This window comes from Pongo abelii, chromosome 2 (genome assembly GCF_028885655.2).
Source record: "Pongo abelii isolate AG06213 chromosome 2, NHGRI_mPonAbe1-v2.0_pri, whole genome shotgun sequence".
Lineage (NCBI taxonomy): Eukaryota > Metazoa > Chordata > Mammalia > Primates > Hominidae > Pongo > Pongo abelii.
The window spans coordinates 199,299,861-199,325,004 of record NC_085928.1 but is presented as its reverse complement, the minus strand read 5'-3'; the positions used below and the strand labels follow the sequence as shown (position 1 = coordinate 199,325,004).

General features: G+C 38.2%; 1 protein-coding gene across 1 annotated transcript in view; it reads right to left on the bottom strand.

Moving 5' to 3' along the window:
* Positions 1–3,320: 3,320 nt before the first annotated feature.
* The window catches only part of TPRG1 (tumor protein p63 regulated 1), a 163,906-nt gene continuing 142,082 nt past the window's right edge, over positions 3,321–25,144 (bottom strand). Inside the window, exons 6-7 of the mRNA XM_054553124.1 lie at positions 18,364–18,517; positions 3,321–8,332 (exon numbers count right to left, since the gene is read on the bottom strand). Coding sequence (XP_054409099.1) covers positions 8,138–8,332; positions 18,364–18,517 — 349 coding nt within the window. The 3' untranslated portion in view covers positions 3,321–8,137. The remainder of the gene's footprint in view (positions 8,333–18,363; positions 18,518–25,144) is intronic.

Here is a 25,144-nt window from a genome sequence, read left to right as displayed (position 1 = left end):
GAACATTGAGAACACATGGACACAGAGGGGGAACAACACACACCATGGCCTGTTAGGGGGTGGGGGGTGAAGGGAGGGAACTTACAGGATGGGTCAATAGGTGCAGCAAACCATCATGGCACACGTATACCTATTTAACAAACCTGCACATTCTGCATATGTACCCCATTTGCTTTTTAGAAGAAATAAAGGAAAAAAAAAGAAATTAAAAAAAAAGAGTGAGAAGAAAATGTAGTAGGAACAGGAGTTATGGTCTTCTGGGACACTTGCTCATGAAACTTATTTGTGCCTTCAGGACGTGCTTAAGCCTTATCTTGTATATATCATCTCTAATATAATATATAATATAATGCCATTGTGCATGCCCAACTTTATGGTTTGATGGGTCAGATAACATCTAGTACATTCTCAGGCTGCATGGCAACTTGATAGCCTATGGCCAAGTGGCCAAGTGTTGTTTCTTTCTTTCTTTTCTTTTTTTTTTTTTTTTTTTTTTTTTTGATAAGGAGTCTTGCTCTGTCGTCCAGATTGGAGTACAGTGGTGCAATCTAGGTTCACCTCAACCTCTGCCTCCCAGATTCAAGCAATTATCTTGTCTCAGCCTTCCTAATGGCTGGGATTACAGATGCCCACCACCATGCCCAGCTAATTTTTGTACTTTTAGTAGAGACAGGGTTTGGCCATGTTGACCAGGCTGGTCTCAAACTCCTGACCTCAGGTGATCCACCTGCCTTGGCCTCCCAAAGAGTCTTAAGTTTCTAATGGAGCCCAGTGACAAGCCAACAGCTGTTTCTCAAAAAAATATATATATCTGGGAGGATGGCATATCTGTGCTTAAAATTCTGAGGTCTACCCAGTGATTCACCTAGAGGGACTGAACAAAGGATCCATGCGTCGTCTATATCTGCCACAGATACTTTGAGCCCCTTTGGATCTGCTGGGTTATACAGCCCAAGTGGTAAGGCAGATTGCATGGTAGCCTGGACCTGTTTCAGATTCTTTTCCTATTCTGTGCCCCACTCAAAATTGGCAGCCTTTTGGATTACTTGGTCAATGTATTCAAGTAGCAGACCCAAATGAGGTATATGTTACCTTCACGTCTAAAGAACCCCATTAAGTACTGAGGGGTTAACTAAGAAAGTTAGTCATGTAGGGCAGCAATTTACCGTTTACCTTAGGATGTGTATATTGACATGCCCCAGACCACTGATCCTTTACAAAAGTTACTGATGTGACTTTTTGGTGACGAAGAAAAGAATTTTGAGGCAATACATTTCCTTGCATATGTTTTATACAAGTGTTAGAACAGTTACTACTTCCTGCTTTCCTGGTTTCATCAACATGATATCATCAATGAAATGGACCAGCATGATGTCTTATAGAACAGAGAGGTGATCAAGATCCTTGTTGACTAGAATATGACATAAGGTTAGAAGGTTGATATAGTAACCCTGAGTATATTGCTGGCCCTACCAGCTGAAAGCAAACTGCTTTTCATAATCTTAATAATAGATTAGAAAAGAAAAGAAAAAGAAAAAGAAATTCAAGATCAATAACTGCATACCAGGTGCCAAGGAATGTATTGTTTGGCTCAAGCAACAAAACTACATCTAGATCAATAGCTGTAGTTGGAGTCAGCATCTGATTAAATGTATGATAATTTATCCTTATTCTGCATTGCTTCTAAACTTATAAACAGATTTGACTCCTAAAAAGTAAGTGAACAAGTGTGATTCATGAGACAGTAAAATAAATTCCAAAATAATTGTAAGGTTTTGCCAACTTATATCTATAGAGGAAGAACGTGTATTGGCACTGATTCCAAGGTTATCAGATCAGAAACATAATGTTGGAACATGAAGAATTTATTGATTAGAGTGGACCAGGCCAGGATTCTTGATCCAATGTATTTGGGACACTAAGAGTGGCTTTAATAGTTTGCTTTGTTAACTAAACTATCAACCTAAAGAAAGTACACATTAATGAACTTGAAATGCCAGAGGAAGGCATCTAAAGGTTTGGGGAGCTCGGGATGCACAAGCGATTTTATTGTGTACAATCTTTTCACTTAGCCTCTATGTCCCCTAAGAAGTTCCAAAGATGCTTTCAACCCCAAGGCCAGAGACACATTTCTGAAGGAAATCCTACTATTCTTGAATAGTTCCATGGTGGCCATTCTCTGTGGGCAAGCATGACAGTGGAAACCGCTGCCATTAAATTGAGATCCCTAAATTCAATCAGGATGGGGGTATCCTGGAGTGGCAGGTGCTGACTCAAGTCAGACTTCAAATCACTTCTGCTTCCACAGGTTAAATAAGACTTAAGTAGGCTGTCCATCTATTTTTGTTCTAGGGACGCCATGATCAACTAACTAATTCCAAAGAACTCTGTGGATCAAACCATCTGTTTACTGCTTTGGCTCTGCTGTCCATCACGATAATCATGCCCATCTTGTCCTCTAGACTGAAGACAGAAAAAAACTCATTTAAAAACAGTGGTGGTTGCCAGATGCTAGAGAAGAGTAAATTTAACAGTGACTTAGGCAAAATTATACGGTAAAGTGTTAAACAAATAATTTAGAAAATAAATTTAAAAGTTAGAAAACAGTAATTACTCAGAATTAACACAATTTCAGTAAAAGTAATCTATGCTAAAGTGGTCTCATTTGTGCCTTCAATGAATTTACCCAATCAGGAAAAGAGTTACATATTATATTATAGTATGAAGTTATTCATACACTTCATGTGAACAAACAGTGTGATAGAAGAAACCTGGATTTTATTAATAACAGTATAGTGGCAAATAAAGAACAACTCCATTCTAATTTGCACTGATTAATCTATATAGGAACTGCCAAGACAAGTGTTGAATATAATATTTTAAAAGAAGTGTTAACCAAACAGAATAGTCTACAAAGAAGAGACAAGCTCAATAAGGACTCTGGATAATGCATCGTATTTAAAAATGATTGTGGTCACTGGAGTTTTGTCTCTAAATACAAAAATAAAACTACTATCACTACCTTTTAGGAGAGCACCTGCCTTTATAGAAAGTGTGAATATGTGAACTAGAAAATTAATTTATTTGGGATACCTTCAAAGGAATATCTAGCATCAAATCTATAAATTTCCAAGGAGAGAGGTTTGGGTGCAATGTCCAGAAAAACCTTCTACTTGTTGCTGTTGCTCAGTAGTGGAATTAACTGCTTTAGAAAGCAAGGAGTTCTGGGCTCTTGGAATGTTCACACAGAAGCTGATTTTCCATCTGCCGTGCATGCTCTGGTTGAGGGCATTCCTGCAACCTCAACCAAAGGAGGCTAAACTACATGACCTTTAAGATCCTTTCTAATCTCAGATTCCATGAAGAGTGCTCAGAGAATATTAAAGAAAGGAAAAGGAATTTCTGAGATGCATGGGGTAAGCATTATGGGCAGGACACGACAGACAAGTTGGTGGTTCAGAACACTTGATCTCAACGCATCCACAATATATCAAGATCTGTCATATCTACCTTAAAAACATAGCAGTTAATTAAACTGGGCTCGCAAATTCCATTTGGCTTCACTGAAAAGGGGACTGAGATGTTTACTAAGAACTTTTTAAAATCGAATATAAAATAGCACACGAGATACAAGGTCTAGGTTGGGAAGCAGTCTCATGACTTTATTCCTCATATTTCACATTGGCTGCAGGCCTGCAATGAAAAATGGCTCATTTTTTTTGGTCTTGGGCTTTGAGGCTAAAGAGAGGGTTTAGCAGAGGATATCATAATTCCTTTTTGTGGATACAGAATTATCCTAAGCAGTTGCCAAAATCAGATAGAATAAGACAAGTATTGGTCGACTCTCAGTAACTCCAAGGCCTCAAACAGAGTTTTTCCTTAGCTTCTGCGGAACTGGTTATCTACAAGGAAATCAAAAGGCCTAGTCCCCTAACTGCTTTCGGAGCACGTTGTGGGAGGTGCAGACCAAAGGTGAGTTTACACATCAGTGACTAAAGTTTCCTGCCACTAAGCATAAGAAGTCACTCATGAGCAGCGTCCCTAAACCACAGCTACAGGATGTGGGCACAAGCCCTTGTATAATTGTTGGCCAAGAGCCAATGAGCATTCATCCCTGTGCAAATACCTTGGCTTTTTTATGTTGTTGTTAACCTTTGAAAACCACAGGCATTAGTCTCTCTCTTTCTTCCCCTTGGCACAAGTCATCTTCTTTTCTCCAACTTGGTCTCTTGTGTGTAAAGAATTTCTGAGGAGCTTTTAAGCCTAAATTTAATACTTTTGCCCTCCCCGTCTCCTGCCCCACAAAATGCCAGCAGAGGTGAAGCTGCCTTACAAAATATCTGCTGGCTCTGCCAGCTTCCGCAGCTTTGTTTGGGCTTTTTTTTATCAGATAGGAAATCGGAGAGCTCTATGTGTCCTCAGCCTTTAAGAAAATGATGGCAATTTCTGGAAATTCTTCCCAAACGACTGTGCCCTATTGTTTTCTCACTTCAAAATTATCTCAACAACTACGATACATCAATTCAGATGGCATGTCTTTCCCATGGAATACAGATATTATATTGGAAAGAGCAGTGGGCTAGGGATAGAAGTTGGAAAATGTGGTCTAATCTCAGTATTTCCAAAAATTCACCATCTTCTTTTTGAGAAATGTCTTTCTAGTTTCTAGGCCTTTGCTTCATTTTCTGTGAAATAAAAGCACTGAATTTACATGGTTTTTCTGCCTTCTTATCACCAGAACTCTATAAATAGGCTTCCTAAGAAGGTTTCAACAAAGGCTCAATAAAAAATGGACCTCAAGGCAAATCATTCAAAAGTGCCAACTTACAAGTGAGCTTCTCTTTTCTGCCTTAGATGACCTTAAGATGACCAAAGGTCGGGCCTCCAAACAGGCCCAATTGACCACCGAGGAGTGAGTCCTGGTGATTGTTTAAAACTCCTCCTGTTGTGTTAAAACATCTATCCGCTTTGAACTTTCTAACCCTCAGAACTGCCTATGATATATCAGAAGATAGTGAGGCATTTGTCAATGGAGCTGTTGAAGCAGTTTCTGAAATAAAGCTTATCAGAGATTTTTCAAGTGGAAATTCCTGAATGAGATAAAGATCAAATAATGAAGACCTCCAACCATGACATTTTGGTTATGAAATGCTTTGTACTGTACTTAATGTATCTTGTGTCTACTCCTATTATCAATCAAACTCATCATGCCATTTGCTAAACTGTAGTGGTAAGTTCAAATGACAGTCTGATAAAAACTCCAAGTGTACATATAGGTCCCCTGGGTTGTAGCTCCCTGTTGAGCTTAAGGACAAAGATCCCAAGTAAGAACACCAAGTGTAAAATGAGAAAACCATAATCAGTAGGTCCATGGTAATGAAGAAACAATTTCTGGAGGAAACTTAGTTCCCTTGGATGTTTTCCCACCTTCTACTGCGAAAGTCGCATCACTCTCTAGGCAAATACTCAAAACTTTCTGTTTAATAAAAGAATTTAACCTCATTTCATTGAATCCTCACAAGATCTTTATGAAATAAGCAAAAGTAATATAATTGTCTCCATTTCGCGGAAGAAGAAATTAAACCTTGGGAAAGTTAAGGAAATTTTTCAGGGTCTTCCATGATTGATCCAACTCTTTCCTAAGAAAAAAATGGGTCTAATTAACTAAGTACTAGCAACAATTATGTGAAAAATGATAGGGTCACTGGCCTTAAAAGATTATGTCAATCATTTCTCCAAATGATATCATACAGCAATTCCTCTCACAATATCTACTTTATCTAGTCTTTCCTTGAACATACCAAGTGATGGTGGGCTCACTGTTTAAAGAAGCAACACATTCCATCATTGAAAATTTATAACTATAAGAAGTTCTTTCTTATCTTGAACTGCTATCCAAATTCCTAAATCTTCTCACCCTCTGGTCATAATACTGCTTTCTAGATCCCATTTAGCATTTAAGGGGATATCCTATATATGACAGTTTTTACAAAATGTGAAGGGAATTCATAAAGACCCTCATGTCGTCTCTGAGTTCACTCTTTATGGAAAACAGCTTTGATTCCATTAAATGCTTATCCCATTGTTACAGACTGGCTCTCAGAACTAAGAAACATCTCCCTCCTGTCATTCTTTCTGAACTGTTTCCATTGATGATGGTGCACTGTGTCCTTTAGAAGGTCATTTGGGAACAGTCTGGCTTAGGTTACAAAGGGGACAAATGTGCAGAGAGAAGTCGATTGTCAGGCTGATCCTTAAATGGTAACTCAAAAGAATGTGCTGGACATTTCAGAGGCTTCTGCCAATAAATGCCACTATCTTGAGGCAAATGGGGATTTTCGGGCAGCAGTATTATAATAATTTGCCAATTATGCCTGCTTCAGAACCAGTGCCAAAACAATCCAACGACTTTTCATTCCACTACTGTTGACAGGACAGCTATGGATTTCAACATTTCCTTTTACAGTCTGAATAGAAGTTCCCTGCCTTGGGGACTATAACAATATTTGCCATCATGGGGGAAAAAGTGGGTGCTGTAAAGGCAGAAGAGAGGGAAAGAAAAAAAATTAATGGAAGTAAACAAAGACAAAATAAAATAAGAGTTATTCAAGGTTTAGGGTTTGAATGCCTGCATTAAATTGATGTTTATAAATATATCAGAGGACAAATCTTCGAAATTGAGGAAGCAAGCTTTTCAAAGAAAAGACTTTACACTTCACATAAAAGTCAAAAAAAAGTTGGCTGGAATTTCGACTTAAACATCAACAAAGATGTGTCAATTTTGAGTCTTGGGAAAGGCAAAAAGCTTATTGTAGTAATGTCTATGTAGTCAACATTCAAAGCTTTTTTTTCTAAATAAATTTAGTTAAAATAAGATCTGAAAGAAAAAAGAAAAGAAACTTGAGAGATGCAAACATATGAGATAATTTCCTGGGTTGTTGAAAATTAGATCTAAGTCAGGAAGAGACAAAGAGGAAATAAGAGAGAAAAGAGCAACGAGAATAGAGTGTTAAGACAGTGTTTTTGAAAACATGGTCTTCAAAACCCTCTGCGATCCATGGACATTCCATATGCAGCACCTCTGAGGCCTAGAAAGAAAGATGCCTGTGGCATTCTCATCTTCACTCCAACCACATTGATCCTACTTTTATCTGCTTCATATATTCTGCTTCTACAAAAGATTTCATTAGAAGAAAAAGGTCTGTTATTAAAAAATATATATTTGAACAAAAGATGGTATAAGTAAATGAGCTAGAAACCAAGTGTAGGATAGATTGAAACAGTCAGCCTTGGAGTAGGCATTCCATTTAACAGGCTGTGGTAATAATTGGTTGAGCGGAATTAAAAACCTGATCTAATAATACAGCTATAAGAATGGAAAGGAGGAATATATGAACAATTTTGATAAGAGAATGAGCTTCAAGTTTGACATCTGGGCATCGGAATACAATGCTAAGCCATATAGAGATGTGATCATATATAGGATGTCATGGCAAGGAATTTAGAGAAATCAAAATTGACAGACTTCAGGGATGGATAACTGGGACCATATAAATGCCACAGAGAAATCCGGGATTTTGATAAGGCTCAATTAAGAGGCCATTGGGACACTGATATATAGATGATTAGCCGTCAGAAATGCAAAACTGAATCTTGGAATAAATATTAGGAATGGGAATATAAATTTGGAAGTCATCCTTATCAAGTGGTAGCTAAAATACTACAGATAGTGAGACCCCAATGAGAGAGTAAATCAGGATAAGAGGGCTGAAGTCCAAGACCTAAAAAAAAAAAAAAAAAAAAAAAAAAGCCTACATTTAGAGAGCTGAAGCAACAGGACTTAAAGAGTCTTCTTTCCTGAGTTGATGATCAGGCACTCATTTGATAACAGTATTTGATAGGCTCAGCAGCATTTATTTTCTAGTTTTAAGAAAATTTGGTTATTCTTGTATGAGGTCTAAAGTGTGTATCTATCAGTCCAATCAAGCTTTTAAATTTTCGGAAATACTAAATTTCAAAATCATAAAGCGTCATTTAAAAATAATTAATTGCTTCAGTCCAAAAATAGGGTGGGTCAAAATGGAATTTTCAAAGTGACATATCTATGGATGATATACTTATGGTACCAAAAAGACTCTCAAAAACCGATACTCCCACGGGCGAGGGAATAGCCAAGTTTGTTGCGGTTTCCAATGAATGACATCAGCCCTGTGTAGGTCTCAATCAAAATGGGTTCGGTTAACACCATCAGTTTCTTTCCTCTTCCAGATCCAGTTGAATTCTTGTGGGCATTCTGGATAGCTGGAACAAGCTTAGACATGAACCCAGACAACTGAAGAAGAAAAAAAGAAGGCACAAAGTTAGTTATTGTAGATTAAGTTGAGAGATACTCATCTCCCCAGCCAGTCTTCACAGAAGTTGACTACTCTCCTGGGGCTGCAGTTATTCTTACTTCTTAAACATAAATGGTTAAATGTATCTCTATTAAGTTAATTCAGTTAATAACTGTGCTTAACTCTATTAAGACTAACTTTCCTCAGGCCCAATTTTGCTTCTTAATGTCAGAAATAATATGTGATTTTTTTCAGTTTGTTTATCATCCACATAAGTCTACCAAGTACCATTTTAGTTTTAGCTGCTTTAATATTTTGTTAGTATGCAAATAATTTGCATTGGTATTGGTACTGTAAACTAACTCTCTTTTTCACTAATAGATGGAAGGGCATCTGAAATTCCTTAAGAAATATTGATGAAGCGCCTACAACAAGTTCCAGGGACATTTTAAGTTGAAAAGACAGGCAAAAAAAACCCGCTGTCACGGAGCTCACATTCTCGTGATTTCAGACAAAAAATATTCATAAAAATTTTGAGGGTGGTAAATTCTAGAAGGAAAATAGAATGTGGTAAAGGGATAAAAAGAAATGAAAGTTAAAGTTACTTCACATACTGTATTCAGGGCAAGTCTTTCTGAGGAGGTAAAACTTCAACTGAGACGCACACAATGAAAAAGAGCTAGCTATGTGAAGAAGAAATTCCAAGCAGAAAACACAGCATCTGCAAAAGCTGTAAGGGAGGCATGAATTTAGCTTCTTCAAGGGACACAGAAAACGCCTGTTAGACAGAAGTCTAGGGATCAAAGGAAAGAGGTTGAAGCACTAGGTGTGAAGAGTCTTCAGGGCCATATTAAGGGCTTTGGATTGATGTGATTTTAAGAAGGAGTTCAATGTTGTATGCTGTTATTTTAAAAATAATAATAATCCTAGCTACTGTGTGGAGTCAAAACTAGAATGCTGTTAGGGCTAAGAATGGAAGCAGGAAGACAAGATGAGCTTGGAATTCACTTCAGGAGTCCAGGCAAGATACGATGGTGGCTTGGACAGTGCAGCAGTGGAGACCATAAGAACTGGTTAAATTAGGGATTTGGGGGGCAGGGGGGTCGAGCCAAGGAATTTGTTGGTGTGATTGAATTTAGGGATGAAGAAAAGAGAAGGAAAAAAAATGACACCCAGATTTTTAGCCTGAGCAACTGGGTAGATGGCGATATTATTATTGAGTTGAGAAAGCCTAGGAGAGGTACAGATTGGAAATGGTAAGATACAGGGATGGAGGATTTTGTTGCAGACATGTGGTTTGAGTTATCTCACCAGAAATCCTCTTACAGATTTTCAGTAGGCAACTGGATATAGAATCTGGGACCATGAAGAAATATACAGATAAAAAGTCCATGTCTATAAATTTTTCATAATAATAATCACAGACCCAAAAGTCAAGAATGATATTCATAAAGTGAAGTAAGTTAATAGCCTAAACATGACAGGATATGGGACAGAGAGTAGGAATTAAATTCAGGAAATTCTTGTTGGATAAGATACTAGGCACTGTGGGCAATGTAGAGGGGATCTGGTAGGTAAACTGAGGATCTAAATGTTACAGGGATCTACCCAATACCAAATAACTAGTAAATGATTGGGCAAGGGCTTGGACTCAGGTCTCCTGACTTAACTCCTGAAGTCCTCTCTTTATAACATTGCTGTTATGAGCAGGATTATAACATTCTAATTTTTAGAAAATTTAGTTTTAAAATTCTGATATTTAGGGAAGAATTAATGTTCCTCATTTGCAAAAGGGAGAAAATATTACATTCATTAATTTTTAAACCATGTTCTTTAGAACACTAGATCTCTTCACAGATTGGGTGGGTACATATAATTTATCATCCAAATCGAAATTCTTTTGAAAAGAAAGGAAGTGCTACGTGACTAATGTTGGGACAACAGGTACCTGAGGCTTTGAGGAGAGGATGTCAACAAAAAGCCAAAAGCCAAGCAGGTAACTTATTTTAGTCTCTTCAATCACATCAGAGCTGCTCTATTTTTATCATCAGTTTTATATATTTGAGTTCCAAGTAAGATTTTACTTCTTTTTAAATGAAAATCACTTGCCTAGGAAACTTCAGCTCTGGCAATCAATGATTTAATCCAAAAAGATCTATAGTGCCGACTCTCCAACACATCTCTCAAAACCAGGCTTAAATCCTGTATCTTCCACAATGCCTTCCCACAAACTCAAGGGAAAAGTTGACCTTTTTTTCTCTTATGTTTTTCCTATACCTATACCTCCACTCAAATATTTCATCTGGTTTTCTATGAAGTAGAGTCACAGATGTGGCTGTCTGTACAGCTAAACCAAAGTTTCTTCACCTTGGGACTATTGCTATTTTAGGCCAGACAATCTTTGCTATGGGAGAGGATGTCTTCTGCATGTTAGGATGTTAAGCAGCCTCCCTAACCTCCACCCACCAGACACCAGACAGATACCTCCCTATGTATGGAAGGAAGTCTCCTGTCATAGAGGGCACGCCTGTCCAATACCCAGTACTTGAAATCACTTGAGAAGTCACACTGCTGGACAGACTGTATATATCATCCTTGCACATTTTTTTCCTGGAATTATCCTGATAGAGACCCTGTGACTATAAATTCAAGTGTGTAGAGACAAATAAGAAGAGGCAGTAGCTTCTTTTTTCTTGCACAAGAGAGGTTTCTACCCATCGTAATTTCCATCCTCATCTTATCCCATCCCCCAACCCTCCTTTCTGAACACATGCATGTATGTGCACACACACAAGTGCACTTTAAACTTAGCTAAACTGAATTAGTTGTTATCGGAGAACATTTTGTATACCTTTGTAAGTATACCTTTGTAAGTATACATTTGATATGACAACCAATAATATCTCATTGGGACACTGGGACATTGTCATATGTCCCCCATGGGCAAAATCACCCTCTCTTGAGGACCACTGAACTAGAGGAAGTATAGGATCAGGCAGAGCTGGTCTTAAGTTGGAACTATGATACTCACATAGCTGTGTGACTTTGGGCAAGTTATCCAACCTCTCTGAATTGTATAGTTCCTTTGCCATAAAATAAGAATATTAATAGTATCAAACTTATCAGGTAGTTGTAAAGATTAAGTGAAATAAAGTGTTTGTATACATGCTGTGAATGGACGTGTGCACATACATGCACTTGTGTGCTCACATATTATATAAAGGATTAGGAAAGCGAATGAGATGAGCCTGAAACTTGGAGTTATATTGCAAAGGCCATAAAGGAAGCTTGTTGCCAGGAATCAATAAGTAATAACTGCTTAATCATCACTGACATCATCCTCATCATCATTACCAAACCATGATCTCTTAAAAATCAAAGTATAATTCATCTCAACAATTCTATTGCAACACTCTGGATCATCAGGATGCTTTTTCATAGATCAGTAAATATTGTCCAGTTGGATTATTGAATGCTTCCTCAGGCTTCATCATAAACTTCATTTCTTGAGAATCCTCTGTAGACCAAAAATCAAAGTGCTGGAAAGTAAAAGTTGGCACTATTTCATACTCAATGAATTTGGCATTTCATTGGAGTCAGATGGACTTCATTTCCAGTCATTTCTAGGAGCCCCTTCAAAGCCAGGGGAGGGCATGGTTACAGAAAGACAAGCAGGGTGACAAGCAGTGCATTGAAGGAGAGACAGACGAAAGGCCAAGTCCCCGAGCTGGCTCTTGAGCATTTCAAGCACCTGAACTAAATCTATGTGACAGGAACGCTATGTCATCTGATATGAATGCCACCAGCCACATACTTTTCCCTAAAAGCTTTTATGCACCCACCTCTGGCTCTCTCTTTTATTTCAGTCCCAAATACAGATGGTCAGGTTTTAACAACTCCAGTTACACAGGGGCTGTGTGTTGGTTAGGATAAAGTATGGCAGTGTGTGTGGTGGGGGCAGGGGGAACGTCGTATTATTCTTGACTTTCCACCAATTAGTTACCAGCCGAGTGCCTGGTCCACAGGTTTGCTTTAGGTGCTGTCTGCCAACAGTTCATTGCCTGGAGTCTCAGTTTTCCTTATTACAACCATCACTGGCTTCCTGTTTACACTGGGTAAAGAGACCAGGTTTCATGCCTGTAGGCCCACATTCCTCAGTTGAGCTGGTTTTCCAAGCCTGCAGGCTACAGGTTTCAGCTTCCCTGTGTATGGAAGGAAGTCTCCTGTCATAGAGGGCAAGCATGTCCGTCCAATATCCAGTACTTGAAATCACTTGAGAAGTCACACTGCTGGACAGACTGTATATATCATCCTTGCACATTTTTCCTGAAATTATCCTTATAGAGACCCTGTGACTATAAATTCAAGTGTGTAGAGACAAATAAGAAGAGGCAGTAGCTTCTTTTTTCTTGCACAAGAGAGGTTTCTACCCATCGCAATTTCCATCCTCATCCTATCCCATCCCCCAACCCTCCTCTCTGAACACATGCACGTATGTGCACACACACACGTGCACTTTAAACTTAGCTAAACTGAATTAGTCTTTATTGGAGAACATTTTGTATACCTTTGTAATTTGCAGCTTTTAAGCATGTTTCCTCTAGTTAAAATGTCTTTTCCCACCTTCTTTGGTGCTTAAATCACCCATACCTTGAGTTTCATATCAAATGTCATCAGACTTGTTAACTTTTGGACTTATCTGTTCCCACTTCTGGGCTCCCCCTATTTACAATCTTAGTACTTTAAATTATAATTTGTGAAAGTCTTTCCTGCCTCCTCTCCCTATGCCATAAGTATCTGTAGGGCAAAATCAGTTTTATTCTTCTTGGTAATCCAGAATATTGCTCATCATGTAATGGTCACTACCAGGTAAGTACTCAATGAATATTTGTTGAATTGATGTAAAAGGCAAACAAAGGGCTAAGAATATAAAGTTAAATTTAATTGCTAAAACATTGGTTCATTTGCATGATCCCCTTGAAAAGATGGATAGAAATATAAGAAAAGAGTACAAGTGGTTGGTCTGTAGATCATGATGGTTGTAGGGCACTCATAATGCATTCACTGCTATTCATCAGTTCTGGGTTCAGTACTCGTCCTTCCCAGCAGTACTCTCTGCATACTCTAAGAACCCAGCAAAGCGATGGTTAAAAAAGAAAAGGTAAGGCTACAAGTTGCAAATACAAAGTGGATGAAATAATTCAGGATAATTGAGCCAGGTTTTGAGATACAATATTATACCATATCACATCAATTAATACAAATGTACACATAGTCTCTCTCTTTCTCACCCCCTCCTTACACACACACACACACACACACACACACACACAATTCTTTCAGGCTTATACCCATTTCCCTGAATATTAGGAAACTGGGTATAACATAGAACTATTATTGTATGATTTCAGTCACTTAATCCCTGTGAATAACTGTCCTCATTTTTTTTTAAAGAGACAAAATCTTGCTCTGTCATCTAGGTTGGAGTGCAGTGGTATAATCACAGCTCACTGCAGACTTGCACTGCAGACTCGAACTCCTGGGCTTAAGCAGTCCTCCTGCCTCAGCCTTCCAAGTAGCTGGGATTATAGGTAACTGGAATGGGAATACTGGTACACTGCCACCATGTCTCATTAACTTATTTTATTAAGTTTTTTTAAAGACATGGTCTTACTCTGTTGCCTAGGCTGGTCTTGAACTTCTGGCCTCAAGCAATCCTCCCACCTTAGCCTCCTGAGTCACTGGGATTACAGGCATAGGCCACCACCACGCATGGCTCAAGTGTTCTCATTTTTAAAACAAAGACACCTATCCTTATCTTACAGGGGGTTTATTAGTTGAATTACATGAAAATAGTATTCAAATTGTAATCAATAGATATAAAGTATAATTATATAATAGTATACTAGATACTTTTTATGTCTCATAATATTAAAAGCAGTGCCAAAAAGCTACTATTTTATTTTATATTTTCACATTGTTTTATATGAATAACACAAAGTATGTATATGAACAGATTGGAAAAGTTTGGTGAAGCAGGGAGATAAGCAAGACTGTCTGGAAAAAGGCCACTTGACCACCATATTTGCCAGATGTGGAAGTGGTACAGAGTTAGTGAGATGGGAATAGTATATTTTGACATAGCATTGTATAAACTTTACAGCAATATTATCAATAAATGTTAACAGACTTAGACATAGCGTAAACTTTAATTTGAACGTAATTATATCCATTAATACTCTTTCTTTGGGTACCTTCCTAACCCATCAGCCCCACGACCACTCAGCTTTGGCCCAATGTTGTGTAATCTCAAACCTATATCACCAGTTCAGCTTTCTGTACTGAGCTTCAGACCTAAACTTCTAACTGCCTGACAACCAACCCTACCCCAAGTCCTATAGAAACGCAACATGTTTCAAATCCAACATGTCGTAAGCTGAGTCCCTAAACCTACTTTTTCCAGTTTTCTTCAATCAAATTAATGGAATCACCATCTACCTAATCCTGAAACCTTGTCATCTTTGACTTCTTCATCATCTTCAATATCCTGTCAGTTACTTGCTTTCATTAACTCTCTCTCTTGAATAACTTAAAATCTCCTCATCTTCTCTCCCTTCTTATTGCTCCGAACTTAGTTTAGGCTCTTATATCTATTATCTAAGCCATTATAACTATAGTGGGGACTATGTAACATTAAACTCCAGTTAAACCAAATTACTCTTTATCTAAGAACCTTCTGCATAGTCTTATGTACCTCTACTCCTTTTTGCTTGATCCAAACTTCAGTTTCAGTTAATTAGAACTCTTAAAAATATTTGCATTTTTATCTGCCTCCTCTGTTAAGCACTGCCTTCCACAAAGGCAAGAACCTTGTCTCATTTCTGTTGGTATCCTCAGCAACAATCATAATAACTGCATTTCGTTGGTGTTAGAAAATCTCTTGAATAAAGAGATTCTAGATACAGTAGAAGAAATGACTCTGGGTAAGAATAAGTTTGAATATTTTCATGTATTTTAAAATAATAATTTGTTCCATTAGATTGTAAATAATTTAAAAGTGTTGACTGCATAATTCAGCTCTATGTTATTCCCTCCCCGTGAGACAATAGTTTTCTTAAACTGAATTAAATTGCTTCAGTTTTTGATTTAGTTATGCATTTTCCCCATATTCTACTTTTTTCCTATTTCATTCATCAGAGAGATGGAAAAACCAGTTTATTAAACCCTTTTAAAATCTCATGTTTTTGCCAAAATATTAACATAAAAAAATTCTAGATCTCCCAAATTATCTTTCTTCTTATTTATTCTTTTACATTAATATAACTGGGTCTTAATCAAAGCCAATCTTGGAAAATGTCCTAAACATAAATAATATTGTGACATAAAAACCAACAACAAAAGAGAAAATAAGACACAAAAACCTGGATCAAAGTACTCATCCTCTCACATTCCAGATGGAGATCATTTGTTTTCCTAGAGAGCTGGGACTTTGGGTGGCCTTTGAATAAGAAATGGCTTGGCAAATGAAAGTGCCAGACTATTGCTAAAGGAAAAAAAAAAAAGAGAAAAAGCTTTGGAATAATAATTTAAGGAGAAAAGCCTTAAAGGAAATACACTTAACAGATCTACAAAGTAGTTTGATTGGCTGAAAGTCAACCAAACAACTCACTGTCTATCATGTTCATGTGTGTGTGCACGTGCCTCTCACCTGCTATTCTTACTTCCATCCAGCAAGAGCTACATGAACATCAATTTCCTATTCAGCCTTTGCTACTGGGAATGCTAGGGCAAAATCCAATGCTCTAATCTATTAATTCCATTTGTGGGTATTTGGAAAATAATATTCCATACCCTCTTTGATATTTTACTTTTCATCTTTATTTTTGCATTATTTGATTGTATTTATATATAACAGAATAAGATAAAGCACAATCAGATGTTAGAATGTGACAGTGTTATTTCTCTGCAGTTTATAAAACTTGTTCTTTAATTCCTCACGCTGAACTTCTTCCTGCAAGAGGCATTCAGGGAATAACCATCTAATGCACAAGGTATGAGGAATAAGAGAAGACTTGGCCCAGGAAATGATGGATGTACCAACTAAGGCAGTTAGTATTTATTTTGATTTACAATAAAGTATAATTACTATTAATTCAAAAATACATATTATTTTAATGGTCGGAACCAGATGTCCTTTAAAGCAGGAAAATGTCTTTGGGAAAATAGGTTATTAAGCTCTTTAACTTGGATTAACAGATGTTTTCGGGCGCCTGTAGTCCCAGTTACTCAGGAGGCTGAGGCAGGAGAATGATGTGAACCTGGGAGGTGGAGCTTGCAGTGAGCCAAGATTGTGCCACTGCACTCCAGCCTGGGCAACAGAGTGAGACTCCATCTCAAAAAAAAAAAAAAGAAAGAAAGAAAGAAAGAAACATAAAGTGTTCTGCATTGTTAATAATAATTTTTGAAACAGAGTTTGAAGATTATGGAACAATGCATTAATGTGTTATTATTAATAAGAACTTCTAGAAACACAGAAGTCTGATACTGCATTTGAAGTTCAGGGCAAGAGCATGATGCAAACTCCCACTCTGTCCCCCTGAAGCCCTTGGTGAGTCTATTCTCATATTCTTGCCTTCAAATAGGTGTTAGGTTGTTCTTATTGGTTGTTTTGTTTTGTTGGCTTTCTGTGGTAAAGAGTCAGGCTAGGGGCTGATGTTGACGCTTGGGTTGAGAAATTTGAAATAGGAGTGTCCCATAAAGAGTGGCAACATGATCCATATACCAAGCTAGTTTAGTGTCAATAATAGCTTGGAGCCTGAGGGAAACCATGACACTATAAATCCCTGAGGACATTTGCATAATTCTTGAGAGGAACATTGACTTTTCATGGGAGAGTAATGTGATTCAAGGTCATTTCATCTACGTATCACGGGGGAATGAAGACTCCATCTAGCCTGTAATCAAATACATGTTGCTTCAAATTCTTTTTAAAATCCCCAGGACCTATCAAGTTAAAATATTTTCACACACATACATATATATTTACACTTGCATGAATAGGTATGTTTAATGCAAGAAACGTAATATATGCCATCAACCACAGAAAGTCTTTAGATGCAGATTGCCAAGTTTTGAATTCATAGCAAATAAAGAATTGTAATATTCTGAAATGAATGACAGAATATAAAAGTAAACATAAAAAGGACGGAGAAGGTGAGAATTTCTAGGTCTATAAGCGCACTCATGTGTATATTTGGTTTTATTGAAAATATAAAGTTTGATCTTTCACTGCATTTTCAGCTCCAACTGTTTTCCTTCTTGACTACTTAGAATGCCTCCGTACTGCTTAAGATACCTGGGGGAGGTGAAAGAATAATAGAAAACTGTTCCCTTTAGAAATGAGTCTAATATCTGCTTGATGAGATGAAATTTAAAGACAAAGAAATTGTGAATAGCTTTACACTTCATGGAGTATTTATACACACATCATTCTATTTAACCTTATAACGGTCCAGTGAGGTTGGGAGGAAAGGCAATGCTCATTGTCTTCATTTTAGAGGTGAGACTACCAAGGCTCAGAAAGAGAAGTGACTTAATCAAGCATGACCATAGAACCGCATCGAACTATGCTTTATACTATTCCACACTTCCCTGAATAAAATAATTAGAATGTGATTATATGTGGGAAAGTATATACACCCTGTAGGCAATGCATGCAATTAGCAAGGGGAAAGCAGCATGTTATATATATATGTGTGTGTATATATACATATATGTACATATGTGTATATATGTGTATATATGTACATATATGTATATATGTATATTTATATGTAAATATACATATAAAAACAGCTTGACTACTAAAAAAAGTCTATAAACCTATTACTGTTTTTGTCTATATAAATTGCTGGTTTTATTTTATTTTATTTTATTTTATTTTATGTTTTGTTTAGGAGTACACGTTCCTAGAAGCACATAGCTCCAGCAACAAAGCTAATCTAAGAGTAATACCCAAGATGCCTCCTACCTTGCAAATTTCAAGGAATTTCTCACTGGTGTATTTCATAGGATGCTCAGTGAAAGTAGCATAAGGAACTTCAGTGGACCATGGGTTCCAGCGGGACAGAAGGGACTGCTCCTCCGGACTCCCCCAGTAGATCCTAAGGCCTTCTCCTTGTCTCCTACAAGAAAGGGGTTTGCCATTAGATTAGTCATTTCCATTTCCAAAAAAAAAACCAAAAAATAGAATGTAATACATCAGTCAGCCTTCATATTAACTCCCAACTAGTTAAACTGTTCAAAGGATTTTAGGGGGTGAGAAGAAAAAGGTGAATTTTGTTTTAAAAATAGGAAATTCAAGGTGTTTGGAGGAATTCTATATGGGAAACGCCTACTTGGAAATGTGAGTCTGACACTCAGAACAGTGGCCAGAGCTGGAAATACGGATATTGATGTCACACCAAGATTCTGATGGTAAGAACTAAAAGACAAAGAGAGGAGGTATCAAAGAGGTGAACAGTAACAGAACAGTTCAGGTGGGAGACAGTTTCAAGAAGAAAGGAGCTGCCATGACAATGACAGTTTCCACAGAAGCAATAACTGACTGAGAAAAGACATGGGACTTCTCTAATGGTAGAACATACATGATTTTTGAGGCGGATGCTGACCAATTCAAAATGCTCTGCGACTTCAGATTCTGAATCTCATTGTCCTGTATTTTCTGCACACATTCCATTCAGTGAAATTGCAGCAACAAACATGTCAAAGCTTGTAGAAAGACTGTGCCTGTCCCTTCCTGTTAAGTTCACAGTCTTAATCCACAAGATGTGGGAGGAAGCCACTCTGGCATAGCCCAGGCCTGGTCATTTGGTAAACCTAAGTGCAGAGCAAAAGAAAGTAAGCTTGAGAGAACAGGGAGAGAACCCATGGCAGAGGAGTGTGGCCACATTGAATAACAAAACCGTGTTTCTGAGGCCTCTTTTGCATGTGTCCATCAGAATTTATGATTTGTGATTTTAGATAATATCTCTGAATGCAAAGAGATGCCCGGAGGTTAAGCTAAACTCAGGTGCCTTGCATTCGACAAGCTTGGAAACTAAGTTGCCTGTAATTCTAAACAGCCCTATGGAACATCACGGATGTCTCATTTTGTCTAAAAATTAAATCCTGGGATTTCTGGAATGAAAAACCAGAGCTTAATTGTGGTGCCTTCACAAAACTGTCACTTCCTGTATTAAGGAAGGATTCCTTCGGGAATGCTGTTATGGTTTCTGAATGTTTATCCATGTGGAGATTGTATAAGCACAATTTCACACAAATGCATATAACACTCCGCTCCCCAACTGGTTAATACCTGAACTTTTCTCACAAAAGGAAAGTAAGAAAAGTCCCTGAAACATTCTGCTGGCCAGTTCTCAGATTTTTGATGATTATATTTGAAAACTGACACCCAACTTTTTTTTGTACTTAATCCTTTGCCCAAGAAGAAAAATGAAAAAAAAAAAAAAGAATATAGGGGAAAAAAAAGACAGAGGAAAGAAAAATATTGAGAAGAATAGAAAAATGGAAGAAAAATATACCTCTAAAGTTTTCTTTCTCCCTCTCCTTCTCAGCTGGTGTACTGGCATTTATTATCCCCCAGCACCTTTTTTTCTGGCCTGACAATAAACTCTAAACTCAATGAATATTCTATGAGTGCTGGTTAATGGAGCATTCTGGATTGAGTCCATTAAAACAACTTGCACAATGGAATTATTTACTGCTTCACGTGTCAATTTATGTGCTGGGTGCAATTTTGCTTTTATCCAAAGGGGATGAAAATCTGCCAAGAGAGCTTGCCTAATAAGTACATTCTTATTATATTCTTTTACCTTAGGGAAACCTCAAATGAAGTTTGAGCATCAAATTCAAGAGGGACCCTATTTCTAAATAACCAGTCAATTTGACTCTAACAAGGATCTGTCTCAGAGATATAGTATCCTTCCAAATATACAAGTTCAGCCAACCTTCTTTCCTGAGCTCCAGAGGTGAAAACTAGGAAGATTAATCTGAAGCTAAGTTATCTCTCCAAGGGTGGGGCTTCTCAGGCCATCCAGCAAAGCTGTCAGTATCACAGTGCTATGAAAGACGATCATCTTCTCTTTTGTCAAACACCATTAGAACAATCGTGGAGACTGCAGATGCCTTTATGACCAGAAATACTTTATTTAATAGTAACGTACTCACATGAAAGAAATCCTGGGAGGTGACAGAGTGGAGTAAAAGTGCAGTGAGCTGGATGGCCGGGAGTCCCGTGATACAGTCTCGGTTTTGACACTTAACATTGCGTGACTATGGGCAAGCTTATTTCTCTTTCTGAATTTCTTTCTGAATCTGAATCTGAATCATTTCTCTTTCTGAATCTTCTGAATATGTCTTCCCATATTTAGAAAAAAATATGACTTCCTCATCTGTTCTTTAGAATCTCTGTATTGAGACATTGCACAACCTCAGTCACGCTGTGTGAATAGTGTAGGCAGCTATGGTCATGATGTCAGTAACGATCATCTGGTTGGGGACATACAACAACCATTAGCAGTCTTGGGGTATGAATTCTCTAGTTCAGAAGCATCTAATTAGCCCCACTGAGCAGAACAAGTCCTCTGCTGCAAAGGTCACACCAAGTACTATCCTATCATTCCAAGAGGCTTTCAGGACCTACCACAACATTTTACAAACATGTAAAAGCACAAATCAGCTATTTCTCAGTGGAAATGCAGATAAGGTTTATAAACTGTAGAATGTCAGAGCTAGCAGGGCTCTTGGAAGCTATAGCCCAGGGCTTCCTTTCTGTAGATGGAAAAAACTGAGACTCAGAAAGTACCAGAACTTTCCCAAAGCATCACTACAAGACAGGGATGAACTGGCAAGAGTCCTGGTTTCCTGAGACCTCATTCAGGGGTCTTTTCACATCCTGGGCTAAGGCTACAAAATATATTCAAAGCTAAAGCCCTGCTATTGCATAACATAGCCTTATTTCCAATAGACACAAAGTTAAAAGAATTGCTCTGAGGAGGCTGTCATCATTCACGGGTGAAAAAAGCCTGCTAGGGATCCCAGTCAGTTATCAGAAGAAAACCTCTGTCTCAAAACAAACTATGCATTCTTAAATATACTCAATATGAGCAATTTTGAGACTATAGGAAAACAAGAAAGCACTGGATGTGAAGGAGACAATTACAAACAAGCTAAGTTGTCAGGGTAAGAAGACTGGGTCTTTGGCCAGGTGCGGTGACTCACGCCTGTAATCCCAGCACTTTGGGAGGCCGAGGTGGGTGGATCACCTGAGGTCAGGAGGTGGAGACCAGCCTGGCCAACTTGGTGAAACTCCCGTCTCTACTAAAAATACAAAAATTAGCCGGGTGTGGTGGTGGGAGCCTGTAATCCCAGCTACTTGGGAGACCAAGGCAGGAGAATCGCTTGAGCCCAGGAGGCAGCGGTTGCAGTGAGCCAAGATCATGCCACTGCACTTCAGCCTGGGCAACAGAGCGAGACTCTGTCTCAAAAAAAAAAAGAAGAAGAAGACTGGGTCTTTCTCACTGAGCTGCTATGATGGGTTAATTAAAGTCCTAAGTAAAGGTTGCCAACACCAAATTATCAAGCAAATAAATATTTGGAAATTTTCTTTCTGAAATTATACTCGGTATAAATCATGACTTTCACTAGCTCTGTGTCTTTGGGCATTTCACACCACCTTTCTGATCTTTAAGTCACAATAATTTTGTGAAAAACAAGAGGATAATGGATGATAAAAGTTTTGTTTCTATAAGGCACTGTCCCACTAGCATATATTGAGTGTCTACTACGTACCATGCTACCCACTCTGTACTGTTAGAGATCTTATATTTTTTATTTTATTTAACCCATATAGTAATTTTGAGCTACTTTTGAAGACATAGATGTAGTTACTGGAAATAAGTTAAAGAATATGACCAGATTTAATCAGATCATCAAGTCAAGAACCACTAGTGAAATGTAATTTTGAAAAAGGGGCAGGGAGAGGGAAAACACCAGAATCACTGGACATAAACAAAACCAGAAAAGCAAATCCCTAGCACAGAGGAAGCATTGGGATGTTTTATGCTTGTCTTCACCTATTGATACCTCTTCTTCCACCTGTGTCTGGGTCCAAGGATGCTTCTTATGTGTCAGCTTCTGCTTTCCATCAATGTTTTCATGTGTAAGATTTCTACTTGAATCTAAATCCATCGGAAAAACTTCCATTCAGATAGCTTAAATAAGCTCTTCAATTCTCTTTTCTTCAGTCTGAATAAGCCTAACTTCTTAACTGTATTTTCTGATGGGTTAAAAGTAATCTTTTAAATCACCTCAGAGCTGATCCTCTAAAACATTCCAAAGTTCTCTATTTTCAATTCCACCATTTTCTTAGCACATTCTCTATGCAGGGTATAGAGAAGTGAATAAGACTCAGTGCCTGAACTCTGTAAGCCCATGATCTGACAATCTATGAGCCGATTTTACTATCAATCTGTTCCCAGACCTCAAAAAGCACAAATAGAAACTTGCAAGTCTCATTTCAGAAAGAGAGGATCACTTATTCCAATTATTCCCACTTTCTATCCTCAAGGAAACCAGCTGGATCTGGCCTCCATTCCCACAGTAGTGGAAGTAAGAAGGACAATGTACTCTTTACTTCTAATAAGTTCCAAAGCCTCCCAGAAAGAGGCAGAGGCAGGGGAAGTGTCCCATAAGGACTTGGCGGAAGAAGGTTTGTAATAGTCATGGATGTTTAGGATTCTAAACTATCTGAGTTGGAAGGCCTTTTGGAGAGGTCAGTTTCCAATTCTTTGATTTTATAGATATGTAACTGAGACTAGAGTTTTCAAAGATCATAGTTCTTACTTTAGTCATGTTAATTACATGTTTCACTCGGTGACTCAGATTCAGAATTCTACTCAAACACCGTTGTTGGCAGGATAGAAGACCAGAGCAATTACTACTTTAAATCATCATAGCAGACCAATAGAAGTTTTGCTTTCTACACACAAAAAAGCAAAGACATGCTGAAGGGGTGAGTTTTATACAGCAGAAACTGCTCATACTAGCGGCAAAGCACACAGTCATGAAAAACCAATATGGCTTAACAACACAAAAAGTGGCTGCAGGTTGGAAGAAGGAAAAACATTCTTCGATAATCGACTTTGTAAGAGAATAAATTATTTTTGACAGGAAGGACTCCTCTCCTCTAAGTCGTTTTTAGCTGAGCTAGAAAATATGCCAGTCAGTCCTCAGTCTGAGTTAATACACTCATTCCGTGCATTCTCCTTTCTTCAGAGAGAAGCCACATGTCCTCTTGCATAGGGCAACACAGCTGGCTTCCTCTCCCTGGACTTCTCACTCTCTTTCTACCCCGTCCTCCAAAGAGTCTCTGTTAAGACACTGACCTACCTGTTAGCAAAACCGAATGAGGACACCTAGCTCCCTAGAAGGAGAGATGGCAGCTTTCATTATTACCTCCATCAGCTGCCCCTCCTTTCTACTCATCTCAAATCTCAAAGTTCCACCACAGAATTAAAAACATAGCTCGAGGCACCAAACCGAGATTTATGAGGAAGCACAGACATTAACTCTTGCTCTAAACGCTGGGCGTGTGCTTGTAAGTATGGGTGAGCAAACAGAGGGAGGCTGTGAGTGGGAGGAGGCGGGCGGGAGAGGGGGAGAGAGCAACTCAGAACAACATGATCTATTTTCTTAATGTCTCCTTTCCCCCTACCTTAGAGCATGTATTGTTGAAAGGCAGCCTTCTAGGCCCATGAAATGTTAGTCTCTTGCTTATTTAATCTGGACAAAAGCGGGACAGAGTTGGCACCCTGGAGGGTATTCAATGCTCCTTTGCTCATTGAATGACCTCAGAGGAAATATTTTCCATGACAAGAACCCAAAAGACGCTGGCACAGAGTCAGACAATAAGATTTGCAGAATGTGTTTACATTCTCTCCATGTCCCCAGGCTGTTCCAAACCCATCGGCAGGTGCTGCCTTTATCTGCTCTCTTTGCTCACCTGGCTCCCTCCCAGAAGTTTCCAGGGCCTTTAGCTCAGTGAGATTAACCACTTACTGGCAAGGGTAACCAAGAAATTGTATGGGTTATATTACTTGAGGCAGAGGTAAGCAATAAATAAAGCAGATCGGCAATGTTCATAAAAAACAGATTCAGGGGCACTGTGGTGCCATTGTAAAAACCTTGAGTGAGAATTAGAAGGCCTGGGTTCGAGAGATGGATCTGCCACTATTCAACTGGGTAATTTGAACCTTTTACTTCTCCGGGCTCCGGGGATCCATCTGTAATATTAGGTAGTTAAAACTAGATCATTTATAAGATCCTTTTCTACCCCCAATAAATTAAGATCTATGCTGAAAGACCAGAATAATTTGTGTTATGCTGGTTAGACAAAAAAAAACAAGAGTTAACCCAAGGGATCACTTAATGAATATGAGACATTCTCAGAAGGATACTAAGACCTGAACATTCCTCTCCTAAAAGGTGAAAAAAAGTGATCTTAACCTGCAGAAGAAAAGACTTGAGGTTAAATCAAGAGCAGAATTTAGATCAAGCGAGAGTGAATAATTATAAAAAGGGTTACCAAAAATGCTCACGGAATCTCCCAAACGGAAAGTTCTTAAAAGAGATGTTTATCTGCTTGGGAAACTTTAAATGTGCTTGTCCTAGAGGTGGTCATGTTCATGGCTGAAGAGAGGAAGACAAAGTTTCCAAACTAAAGGTCCAACCTAAGATTTCATGACTCACAA